The sequence below is a fragment of the Bufo bufo genome, chromosome 3 (assembly GCF_905171765.1).
Source record: "Bufo bufo chromosome 3, aBufBuf1.1, whole genome shotgun sequence".
NCBI classification, from domain to species: domain Eukaryota; kingdom Metazoa; phylum Chordata; class Amphibia; order Anura; family Bufonidae; genus Bufo; species Bufo bufo.
Genome location: NC_053391.1, coordinates 33,997,956 through 34,010,950, shown reverse-complemented (window position 1 = coordinate 34,010,950; position 12,995 = coordinate 33,997,956). Strand labels below are relative to the sequence as shown.

General features: G+C 41.0%; 1 protein-coding gene across 4 annotated transcripts in view; it reads right to left on the bottom strand.

Annotated features, from left to right (window-relative positions):
- TMPRSS2 (transmembrane serine protease 2) overlaps positions 1–12,995 on the bottom strand; it is a 74,182-nt gene that overhangs the window by 22,497 nt on the left and 38,690 nt on the right. For 2 of the 4 annotated variants that reach the window (XM_040423043.1, XM_040423044.1), the window contains exons 2-5: positions 10,325–10,388; positions 6,181–6,385; positions 3,370–3,456; positions 1,545–1,655 (exon numbers count right to left, since the gene is read on the bottom strand). In XM_040423043.1, coding sequence (XP_040278977.1) covers positions 1,545–1,655; positions 3,370–3,456; positions 6,181–6,385; positions 10,325–10,333 — 412 coding nt within the window. In that variant the 5' untranslated portion in view covers positions 10,334–10,388. Of the gene's footprint in view, positions 1–1,544; positions 1,656–3,369; positions 3,457–6,180; positions 6,386–10,324; positions 10,389–11,112; positions 11,138–12,849; positions 12,875–12,995 lie in introns of those variants that run through there. The other 2 variants (XM_040423047.1, XM_040423046.1) reach the window with 2 other exon arrangements.

Genomic DNA, 12,995 nt, shown 5'->3' with positions numbered 1-12,995 from the left:
TATTACTACATTATTTCTATTAATTAATAGTAATTCTATGATTATGTATTGTATTATTTTTTTGGACAGTGCCCGGGTTACTGGTGGTCTCAGGCTGGAGAGTTTAAACCTCCGCCGTGTAAAATTATAACCGGTTGCCATTCGACAGCTGCCACTAGGGGGAGCTCATTGCATATGGATTTTTACGAGCGATCTGTGGCTCGGCGCTCACAGTCTGCATGGAGTTTGCGTGTTCTCCCCATGTCGGAGTGCCTCCCACACTCCAAAGACATACTGATAGGGAAGTTAGACTGCAAGCTCCTCTGGCCAAAACTACTGGAGGGCCAAATACTATTAGTCATGCAGTGTAGGTAGAAAATCAAATATAATAATGATATTGTATCAAAATAGCAGCATTGCTTAACCCCTTCAGGACCAAGCCAATTGTGGTGCTGACATTTTTTCGTACCTTTTTTTTTCCTCTCTGCCTTCTAAGATCTATAGATTTTAAAGGGGTCATACGAAACGAAATAATGTCCCCCATATGCCCACGCCCCTCACACTGAATATACTTACCTGGCCCCCTGCGTTGCTCCTGGTTCCCGCACCGCCGCTGCTGCTTCTCCCCGTGCGCGGATGAAAATATCCAGTGTTGTGGGAGGGGGGGATGGGGAGTCACCGTCTGCCATTGGCTTCCCCCCTTCCCGACACCAGATGTTTTCATCCGTGCATGGGGTGAAGCAGCAGCGGCGGTGCAGAGACCAGGAGCGGCGCAGGGAGCGGGGAGCTGTGAGGGGCCCAGGCATATTCCCCCTTTGCCATATTCTTACGCTCATAACTTTTTATTTTTCCATTGGAGAAGCTGTGCGAGGGCTGTAGTTTTGTATTGGTGCCATTTGGGTACATGTAACTTTTTATTCCATTTTTTGGAGGAGGTGATTTTATTCTGGCATTTACCGTGCAGGAAAAAATTACCTGATATTTTAATAATTTGGTCGTTTTGGATGAGGCAATACCAATTATGTTTATTTTTTATTATGATAAATGTGAAAACTATTTTTTAACAAACTTTAAAAAAATTTCAATCTGAATAGGGGTCTTAAAACTACATTTGTTTGTACAATACACTGCAATGCTTCTGTATTGTAGTGTATTGTGATTTTACTGCTATTCTGTTCAGCCTTGCCTCTGGGTAGGTGTAATAGGGGTACTAAGGGGTCTTCAACCACCTACCACCCCACAATTGCGTGGCAGGGAGTCGAAGTTGGTCAGCGGACAGAGGAAGCACCCTCCATTCGTCTAAATGATCAGATGTCGTGGTCACTGTTGACCATGGCATCTGAGGGGTGTAACAGCTGGGTTCGGAGTTATCACCTAACTCAACCACTGCTGGATGAGGTCCTCTTCTGAAAAAAAAAATTGAGTACTAGAAGGTATACTAAAGCCTGACGCTGGTTTTCAACCTATGGGTCTCCAGGTGCCGGGACAATTAGGACATGCTGGGAGTTGTAGTTTTGCAACAGTTGAATAGCCACAAGGGTTAGATCAGATTCAGTGTTACATACCACAATATGCCTCATCTTCTCCATTGGGGCAGTCCTCTGTGCCATCACACCACTGAGAAGCTTTGACACAACTTGATGAGGTGCCACATTTCCTTTCACACCTTGTAGATACTATATTGAGAATAAAAAGAGAGGAGACATGATATGTGCATCCCATTTTATTTGTAGATGTTATTTCCAAACTATAATGTGAACCTAGGTTCAATAATTTGGTTCCAAATTTGGTGCATATTAATATCTTAAAATATGTTTCTAATAATCTGAGCTCTGTTTTTTCTTATATAGATCTATAAATGCTCTGTATAGAAAGAAGTAAATAATAGGATTCTAATTGTCCTGCTGTCACCACTAGAGGGAGCTGAAAATACATTTATATAACTCTTGTTCAAGCTCCATCTAGTGGTGGCTGCAGGTAGTAAGAGTTTTCTCATTTAAGTATATATCAGGGGATTTAGAGCTTTGTAAAGCTTGTATCATAAAAAATGGAACCCTGACCAAAATAACAATATATTAAGAAACTAGCAAAAGGATCCGGCTTCGCACTGATATATTTAATTTAATGTTTGTGTGTGTCGTTAAAAGATAGACAGTATCCACTATAAAAGTGACATCTACAGTACCCTGCCCCTTTAACAGTCACCTCCACAGCGGCCACCCATTTATTAGTGACCTCCACAGTACCCCGTCTCGTTAACAGTGATTTCCACAACACTCCGCCCCCTTAACGGTGACCTCCACAGAGGACCGCCCCCTTAACTGTAACCTCCACTGTTCCCTGCCCCCTTAACAGTGACCTCCACAGCGACTGACCCTTAACAGTGGCCTCTACATCAATCTGCCCCTTAACAGTGACCTCCATAGCAGACCGTGCCCTTAACTGTGACCTCCACAGCAGCCTGCTCCTAGGGTTGCCAGAGGTCTAGTTTTAGGCCGGACAGTCCGACTTTCAGACTCCCTGTCCTCCGTCCGGCGCAGGGCCTGGGCGGACACAGGAATGTCTTTTTGAACAGCTCACTCTCGGACAGCAGCACTGTGTTGTCTGTGCGTGAGCTGCAGGGAGAAAGTCACCGTCCCTCCGACCCCTGCAACTGACAGAAGTTGATTTTTACCTTCATTTTTTCAATCCCCATTGGCTGTGCAGTGGGCATGGCCTAACCGGTTTGGGGTGTGTGGCTTAGCGGGACCTGGGGGTGTGGTTTTTAAGTCCATCTTTTGAGGGTGGCCTAAATTCCCCCTTAACTGTGACCTCCACAGCACTCCGCTCCCTTAACAGTGTCATCCAGAGCACCCTGCCCCTTTAAAGCTGGCCTACAGCAGTGAAGAAAAATGGCTCGGTTATGGAAACCTGGAGTAAAACTGTATGTGAAGACTATGGACCTGCGATCCTCTATTGGCTAAGGGTCATGTGACCAAGCTTCTATTGGCTAATGCATTTTTTGGGAATATCTCAGGAACGGTACGTCCTAGAGAGCTGAGACCCGGTCTAAAACCTTCCCGGACACCTGATGTACCTGTGTGGCAAATTTCGTGACTGTAACTGCGACGGTGCGGATTCATTTAGCGGACATACAGACAGCTTTATTTAAACTTCTGAGAATTTTTTAGTTATTAATGAAATTATGTTAATTATTTCCAGAGGTAAACATAGGTCCTAGAATTCACATTTTCAGCTATTTTTATGTGTGTGGATATGTGTACTATATCTAAATCTTCTGCCCCAGGCTAGAAAATACTAAAAAAGAACTTGGGATTTTTTTCCATTTTATTTAATTGCATATTATTATACTATTAGTCCAACTTAAATAGGCCATAAATCAAACCTTACAAAAATACCAGCAGAGAACTGCGACGATGATGATGGCCACTGCCAGGATGACGATTGTGGTGACTGCACAGATCATTTTTTTCCTTCCTGAAAGAAAAGCGCAAAGACATATGTGAATCCAAAAAGATGAAACTCCAAATAATCTATATAGAACTGGATCAGATTAGTGATATGATTTCACAGAAAAAACTGAAATCCCTATAAAATTATAAATTTATTCTGCCGTCATACTTTCTATGATATTTCCTACATATAACAAAATATTTTTGTAGCAATAACAAGTTAGTTTTATATAAATTGAGTTTTGCTTATAGATGTCAGTATTATAGTAGTTATATTCTTGTACATAGGAGGCAGTATTATAGTAGTTATATTCTTGTACATAGGAGCAGTATTATAGTAGTTATATTCTTGTACATAGGAGGCAGTATTATAGTAGTTATATTCATGTACATAGGAGGCAGTATTATAGTAGTTATATTCTTGTACATAGGAGCAGTATTATAGTAGTTATATTCTTGTACATAGGAGCAGTATTATAGTACTTATATTCTTGTACATAAGAGGCAGTATTATAGTAGTTATATTCATGTACATAGGAGGCAGTATTATAGTAGTTATATTCTTGTACATAGGAGGCAGTATTATAGTAGTTATATTCTTGTACATAGGAGCAGTATTATAGTACTTATATTCTTGTACATAGGAGGCAGTATTATAGTAGTTATATTCTTGTACATAGGAGCAGTATTATAGTAGTTATATTCTTGTACATAGGAGGCAGTATTATAGTAGTTATATTCTTGTACATAGTAGCAGTATTATAGTAGTTATATTATTGCACATAGGAGCAGTATTATAGTAGTTATATTCTTGCACATAGGAGCAGTATTATAGTAGTTATATTCTTGTACATAGGAGCAGTATTATAGTAGTTATATTCCTGTACATAGGAGCAGTATCATATTAGTTATATTCTTGTACATAGGAGCAGTATTATAGTAGTTATATTCTTGTACATAGGAGCAGTATTATAGTAGTTATATTCTTGTACATAGGAGGCAGTATTATAGTAGTTATATTCTTGTACATAGGAGGCAGTATTGTAGTAGTTGTACTCTTGTACATAGGAGAAGTATTATAGTAGTAATATTCTTGTACATAGGAGGCAGTATTATAGTAGTTATATTCTTGTACATAGGAGCAGTATTATAGTAGTTATATTCTTGTACATAGGAGCAGTATTATAGTAGTTATATTCTTGTACATAGGAGGCAGTATTATAGTAGTTATATTCTTGTACATAGGGGGCAGTATTGTAGTAGTTGTATTCTTGTACATAGGAGAAGTATTATAGTAGTAATATTCTTGTACATAGGAGCAGTATTATAGTAGTTATATTCTTTTACATAGGAGCAGTATTATAGTAGTTATATTCTTGTACATAGGAGCAGTATTATAGTAGTAATATTCTTGTACATAGGAGCAGTATTATAGTAGTAATATTCTTGTACATAGGAGCAGTATTATAGTAGTTATATTCTTGTACATAGGATGCAGTATCATATTAGTTATATTCTTGTACATAGGAGCAGTATTATAGTAGTTATATTCTTGTACATAGGAGCAGTATTATAGTAGTTATATTTTTGTACATAGGAGGCAGTATTATAGTAGTTATATTCTTGTACACAGGAGGCAGTATTATAGTAGTTATATTCTTGTACATAGGAGGCAGTATTATAGTAGTTATATTCTTGTACATAGGAGGCAGCATTATAGTAGTTATATTCTTGTACATAGGAGCAGTATTATAGTAGTTATATTCTGGTACATAGGAGCAGTATTATAGTAGTTATATTCTTGTACATAGGAGGCAGTATTCTAGTAGTTATATTCTTGTACATAGGAGGCAGTATTATAGTAGTTATATTCTTGCACATAGGAGGCAGTATTGTAGTAGTTGTACTCTTGTACATAGGAGAAGTATTATAGTAGTAATATTCTTGTACATAGGAGCAGTATTATAGTAGTTATATTCTTGTACATAGGAGCAGTATTATAGTAGTTATATTCTTGTACATAGGAGCAGTATTATAGTAGTTATATTCTTGTACATAGGAGGCAGTATTATAGTAGTTATATTCTTGTACATTGGAGGCAGTATTATAGTAGTTATATTCTTGTACATGGGAGCAGTATTATAGTAGTTATATTCTTGTACATAGGAGCAGTATTATAGTAGTGATATTCTTGTCCATAGGAGCAGTATTATAGTAGTTATATTCTTGTATATAGGAGACAGTATTATAGTAGTTATATTCTTGTACATAGGAGCAGTATTATAGTAGTTATATTCTTGTACATAGGAGCAGTATTATAGTGGTTATATTCGTGTACATAGGAGCAGTATTATAGTAGTTATATTCTTGTAGATAGGAGCAGTATTATAGTAGTTATATTCTTGTACATAGGAGGGAGTATTATAGTAGTTATATTCTTGTACATAGGAGCAGTATTATAGTAGTTATATTCTTGTACATAGGAGCAGTATTATAGTAGTTATTGTATATCTTGTACATAAGGGAAGGATTTTAGTAGTTGCACTTGGCAGTGGTTACCATATATTTTTTTAACCTGAAATGCTGTCTTTGCAGCCAAATATAGAAGCTGGTGGAGGATAAGGTTGGCTGAGATCAATTCATTGGTTGACCAAACACATACACCAGATGTTGTATCCCTTCCTATATGACCATTATGCAAACCACATGAATAAGTATACATTTACAATATGTGGGGATACACACTTACTTGCTGAGAGCCATGTTTTTGAGTTTGCTAGTTGATTTGCTTCCACAGACTGATGAGGAGCCACTTGAGGCAAGTACTGTGGCACTGGAGAGACGTATGGTGGGGGGATAGGGTATGGTTGATGGTAGACATTGTATTGAGGAGGATTTTCATAGATGTTGTATTCTGGTTGGTATCCATTATTGTCATAAAAGGGAGGCGCATTCTGGAAGAAATAGAGACGTTTTTCTTCATCTTGGAGCTCTTCATGATTGTAGAATTTTCATTTTAATTATATGTTCCCCATTATAGAGAGCAGAGGTTACAGTTGTACCCACAACCTACAGTCTGAGGGACTAATGGCTGCTTAGCTGAGTTTCACAAAGAAATTCGATTTGTTACGAATTACTTTGCCACGAATCGCATTCCATTGTATTTAGCGGTGCAATGACAGGGAACGGCGATCGCACTGCCCTCTGTCATTGAACCCCTCAGATGACGCCTTCATTGCTGATCGCGGCATCTGATATTAAAATGAAAGCCTTTCAGGGGTTAATTAAGGTTTTTAAAAAAAATACATACTCACCTCATTCATTTGCTTGCGGAGAGGCCGTTGGGGCCATCTTGATTGAAGAAACCGCACGAAATGTCACGCGGTGATGTGATGATGACGTCATCACGCTGGCCGGGCGTGGTGACTTCATCACTGATTACGTGACCGTGCCCGGCCAGCACTGTGACATTGTGACGTCACATGTCACCCCACGCGAGATTTTGCACAGTTTCTAGAATCAACATGGCCGCGACAGCAAATGGATGAGGCGAGTATCTTCTGGGTATTTTTTTACCGCCATTTCAGGAAAAATAGAAATATCAGGAACAATTTTCCTGATATTCAGATCGAAATCTATTTGTTTGGCTTCGATTCGCTCAACACTCGTAGCCACAACAATACACCACTGGTTACGGCCCAGAGATAGGTTATGGAGATGCGACTCCGGATCAGAGGGACAAGGAAGGTAGGTGTAAGTGCTCTTTTTAGTTCCTCGGGGCCCATAAATAACTTTACTGTCTGTTTCACTACTTTTTGGCTACTTTAGGGCTCGGTCCCAGTTTCTGGCCTCACATCTGCCTGTTGCTTTAACACTCAGTTTCATGTTTGCTAATGCTTTGATTTGCCCAACCTCTTTACCAGCAGATTACTCATTAATCGTAAAATAAACGGAAAGAGAAATAATTAGCCCAGTCACTAACGAGACCTAATGTCCTGTGCCTCTCTCAAATTGCACGTATAACCAGTAACCACTTAAAGGGGAAGACGATTGCCGTATATAATGACAAGTTCTGCAGTTTTCTATTGTACTGTGTGTTTCACCTCCACCGTGAAGTCCTGGCCGTGTGATGATCAGGAGTGCACCTAGCCTTTCTGCTGCCTGAGGCGAAAACTGAAACGTCGCCCCTCCCTCCCCAATGCCAATTTCTTAGGCCTCTTTCACATGGGCGAGTATTCCGCGCGGATGCGATGCGTGAGTTGAACGCATTGCACCCGCACTGACCCTCTAGACACATTCATTTCTATTGGGCTGTGCACACGAGCGGTGATTTTCACGCATCACTTGTGCGTTGCGTGAAAATCGCAGCATGCTCCTCTTTGTGCGTTTTTCACGTAACGCAGGCCCCATAGAAATGAATGGGGTTGCGTGAAAATCGCAAGAATCCGCAAGCAAGTGCGGATGCGGTGCGATTTTAACGCACGGTTGCTAGGAGACGATCGGGATGGAGACCCGATCATTATTATTTTCCCTTCTAACATGGTTATAAGGGAAAATAATAGCATTCTGAATACAGAATACATAGTACAATAGCGCTGGAGGGGTTAAAAAAAATAAAATAATAATAATTAAACTTACCTTAATCCACTTGCTCGCGCAGCCCGGCTTCTCTTCTGTCTTCTTTGCTGTGTGGAGGAAAAGAACCTGTGGTGACGTCATTCCGGTCATCACATGGTCCATCACATGATCCATCACCATGGTAAAAGATCATGTGATGACCGGAGTGACGTCACCACAGGTCCTTTTCCTGCACACAGCAAAAAAGAAGACAGAAGAGAAGCCGGGATGCGCGATCAAGTGGATTAAGGCAAGTTTAATTATTATTATTTTTTTTTTAACCCCTCCAGCGCTATTGTACTATGCAGTCTGTATTCAGAATGCTATTATTTTCCCTTATAACCATGTTACAAGGGAAAATAATACAATCTACAGAACACCGATCCCAAGCCCGAACTTCTGTGAAGAAGTTCGGGTTTGGGTACCAAACATGCGCGATTTTTCTCACGCGAGTGCAAAACGCATTACACTGTTTTGCACTCGCGCGGAAAAATCGGGCATGTTCCTGCAACGCACCCGTACCTTTTCCCGCAATGCCCATGTGAAAGAGGCCTTAACCTAACACCTTCCTTTCGGCTGCCCCCCCCCCCCTTCTTGCCCCTACCTGGTGCTGCCTGAGGCACCTCATCTGGCCTCTTTGGTGGTGATCAGAGATGACCATGACAGGTTCTCCTTTTTGTTAGAAGGATTCCTCAGTGATAAACTCATAAGTCATAAGGAGGAACCCCAGAGATTAGTGGTAATTTGTTGGGAAACGTTCAATCCCTTGCAGCACCCCCATGGGAGAAATGAAGTATTGCTTGGTGTCCAGGAAAATAAATTTGCTTTTGGGTCCTTCAGAACAAGAGTTGGTTCTGAATGAGGGACCTACCTCTATTAAAGGGGTTATCCCATCATATGTATGACTATGCAATGGATAACACAAGAGAATTTAGACTAGAACCTTCAGGATCACAGGTGCATATCCATGAAGCAAACATAATTACAAAAAAACAAAATGGCTGCACACCATTATACATACAAACAATAGAGCTAAGAAATGGGGGTCATACTAAATAAAAGTGGTACAATACCGTATTTGCTCAAACGTGTGTCGGCCCCATTTATTAGTGGAATCTTTGGGGCTATTTTTTAGGTAGGGTTTAAGGGGTCAACAAGAGCCGACTACAATGCATTCCTGCCTGATTGTCTCATGTGACCACCTGCTGCCCTCCCACAGGAAGTGAAGATACCAGAGCTGGAGAGAGGTGAGTTAAAAAGAGGAAAAAGAGTTAAAATTAAACTGTAGTTTCTTTTTTTCATTTATATATATAAAATAGTGGTGTGCGTTCCTCCAGACATATTTTTATTTATTTATGGGATCATTTATGAAGACTGGCATTTCAGATGCCGGCCTTAATACCCCTGCGCTAGCAATTGATGCGCTGCCTGAGTTATGTAGAGGCGCCAGCTTCCTTGCTGACCTAGATTAAGATAATCTTTTACGCCTAAAACAGGCGTAGAAAATGATAAATGAGACAGGCCAGCTGGCCAGCCCCCTTCCCCGCCCATGCAATGCTGCCATTTGTGAGATCTGGCGTGGTAGTTGCAGATTCGGCCGCAAATCCTCTTTGCGACCAAAAATGTGACAGATATACGCTAAAAATTGCCGTATGTCTATTAAAAAAGACCCCCTTAGTTTCCTATAGTAGACCTCCCCTTTAGGAACCTGTATTTACTGTTTTCTCTTTAAAGGGGTTGTTCATCTTCTTGCAGACTCCCCCCCCCCCCACCCCCCCCCCCCGTCTCATGGCCAACCGGCATGGCATTTATCGTGTAGAGGAAGTTAATACAAAGCACTTACTAATGTATTGTGATTGTCCATATTTCCTCCTTTGCTGGCTGGAATCATTTTTCCATCACATTATACACTGCTTGTAGCCATGGTTACGACCACCCTGCAATCCAGCAGAGGTGGCCGTGCTTTCACACTATAGGAAAAAGCACCGACCTCTTTAGTGGCAAAGGCCACGGGGTGTTTTTTCCTAAAGTGTGCAAGCACGATCACCGCTGGTGGATTTCAGGGTGGTAGTAACCGTGGAAATGAGCCGTGTACAATGTGATGAAAAAGTGAATCCAGCCAGAAAAGGAGGCAATATGGACCATCACTATACATTAGTAAGTGCCTTGTATTCACTTCCTCTACATAATAAATGCTATTTGCTGAAGTGACACAACCCCTTTAATTGTTTGGTAGAAAATCTCTATAACTATGTAAAATAAAATAGATCACCTACCGGATGCATGTCAGCAATGATCTAATGATGAGTTACACCATCCGATACCGTTACTTCATGAGCCCTGAAAGAGAAAGTTCATTCTTATAAGATGCTGTCCAGGGTTGTAGATACAGGGGGTACATAGGCCACAGAAGTCACCCCGGGTCCTAGTGCCTGGGGAGGTCAAATGCCCCCTGCCAAATAAACAGCACATGGTAGGTGGGGGCCCCGTTACAGATTTCAGATTGGGGTCCAGGAGCTTCAAGTTAAAACTATAATCTCATCTGTAAAATTACTCTTTAATTACTTGTTCTTCCCTTATATATTGATGCTGTTAACATTTTGGGGGTCCTCGGGGGTGTGTACATTCTTTCCGTAGAAATGTTCACATGACACACTGGTACTTTGCAACATATCCTTCAGTACGATTCCTGAGCTGAGACCTCGGGGACTACGACTACAGGTAAAGGTAGATTTTAAAGGGAATGTTTCACTTACATTTTTTATTCATTAAGGGTCCATTCAGACGTCCGCAGTACATTGCGGATCCGCAATACGCCCGGCCGGCACCCCCCTAAAAACTGCCTATTCTTGTCCACAATAGGACATGTTCTAAATGCGGATGCTCTCTGCATCCATTCCGTCCCCATAGAGAATGAATGGGTCCGCACCTGTTCCGCAATTTGCGGACCCATTATACGGACGTGTGAATGGAGCCTAAAACCAGATAGTCAAACGGGTTATTTTGTTCTAATTTATTTTTATTTTCTGATAGATTTTTTATTTATTTTTCTGCACATGATTACCCGAGCGGCTGTTTACAGTTAGATTTACAGGAGACACGTGGAACCTGACTCATTGACTTCTACGGGAGAGTGTTGTGGGCTTGCTCTGTGACCTGTGCGGTGGTCATTGTGCAGGGAGGGGGAGAAGGCAAGCTCCGAGGTAAGGTATTGTGACTGGTGCAATGTATTACCTATATGTAAGTGTCACCTCTACATCGTAATCCTGCCTGTGATGATAATGAGATGACTGCTGAGATATGATCTTTACAGAACAGGTGTCAGCTTGTTATGAGGTTTAGTGGCCAGAGTGAAAACTACACTATTTTAGGATTTTTTGAAAAGTAAGATGGAAAATTTTACATCACTGAATAGTCTTCAAAAACATAAAAACGTGATATAAACGAGATGTCATTTTCTGTTTACACATTCACTTTAAAATGAACTTTCTGCATAAAACTCACCATAGACCTTAGATAAAGATGACAATTATGGGGTAGGGTCAGGCAAGTAAATAACAGAACCTGAGGGTCCATTCTACCATGACCATCCTAAATACATAGGGGGGACATTTATAAAGACTAGCATTTTATTCACCAGTCTAGATTCCCTATGTGCTGCCAGAGGATATGAACATGTATGTAGAGGCGCAGGCATCTCATGAATTTTTTGCATTCCCCATTAGGCCACGCAACATACTTCAATCTATGTCAGCCTACCTGCTGACATAGGTTTCTCTCTTTATTCACGCCAGGAAACTCCCCCACCCATGCATCTGCCCCATTTCACTTCTGAAAATTGCCATGAAGGCCAAAAAGTCGCAACATTTTGCAGAAAACACAGCATGCAACAACATTTTAGCGATTTTTCCATGCCAGAATTCGGGCAAAAAGGCTGTGGTAAATGCCCCCATCATTTTTCTCTACCCTCTATAATCAACAGTGACCTTTAACTGGTTCAACACCTGGCCAAACAAATGCAGTCACCGGGAGCAGGCAGTTCCGAGAACAGCCGCCGGGGGCCTTCATCGGGCTGTTCTCGGAACTGCCTGCTCCCGGTGACTGCATTTGATTGCCGACCGGCTCCCGGCACAGGCAAGAGCTTACCTGTGCATCACCGGACGGGTGAGTCTACCTTACTAAAGATGGCAGCCCGCATGTGTTCGCTGGCGAACACTGCGAACTGACCATCACTGCAACTGACATATTTTTTTAAATGATCCCTTTCCATTATTTGGTCATTTTGATATTTTGGGATGTATGGGTTATGAAAGCTGTGATGTGGTGGCATTTTTTTAATTTATTTTTTTACATAACCCGTCCCCAAATTTTTGCAAACCTGCCAAATGTGTGTATATGTACTTTACTCAATTTGAGGAGACCTATTCCTGTGACGTACAAGCGACCATATTTTGCATCCATGTCCGCTCTGTATTTTTTGCCACAGACCTATTCATTTCAATGGGTCCACAAAAAAGTTTAAAAAAAATTAAAAAAAATTTAAAAAAAGACAGTACACGGATGTCATTCATGTACTATGCACATCCGTGTGTCCGTTCCGCAAATTGTGTCCGTATCTAGGATAAGAATAAGGTTGACTAGTAAAAGAAGTACGGAATATGTGGATTGCCCACAAAAGGTGTCCGTATTTTGCAGATCCATGGTTTGCTCGTGTGCATGAGGCCTGGATAGATATCACGTTGTATGTAACATAATGTGGAACAACCCATTGTTTGGGAAGAGCAACAATTCAGATGCTTACACAAGGCAAAGCAAACATAAAAGCCAGAGCCTCCCGGCAGCAAACGTATTGTTTTCTCAGAATGCTAATTAGGAGCACATGTCTAATCACCTTCATGTGCTTCATGTTTGGTTAACACTTAGAGAACAGGAAAGTAAATATATCAT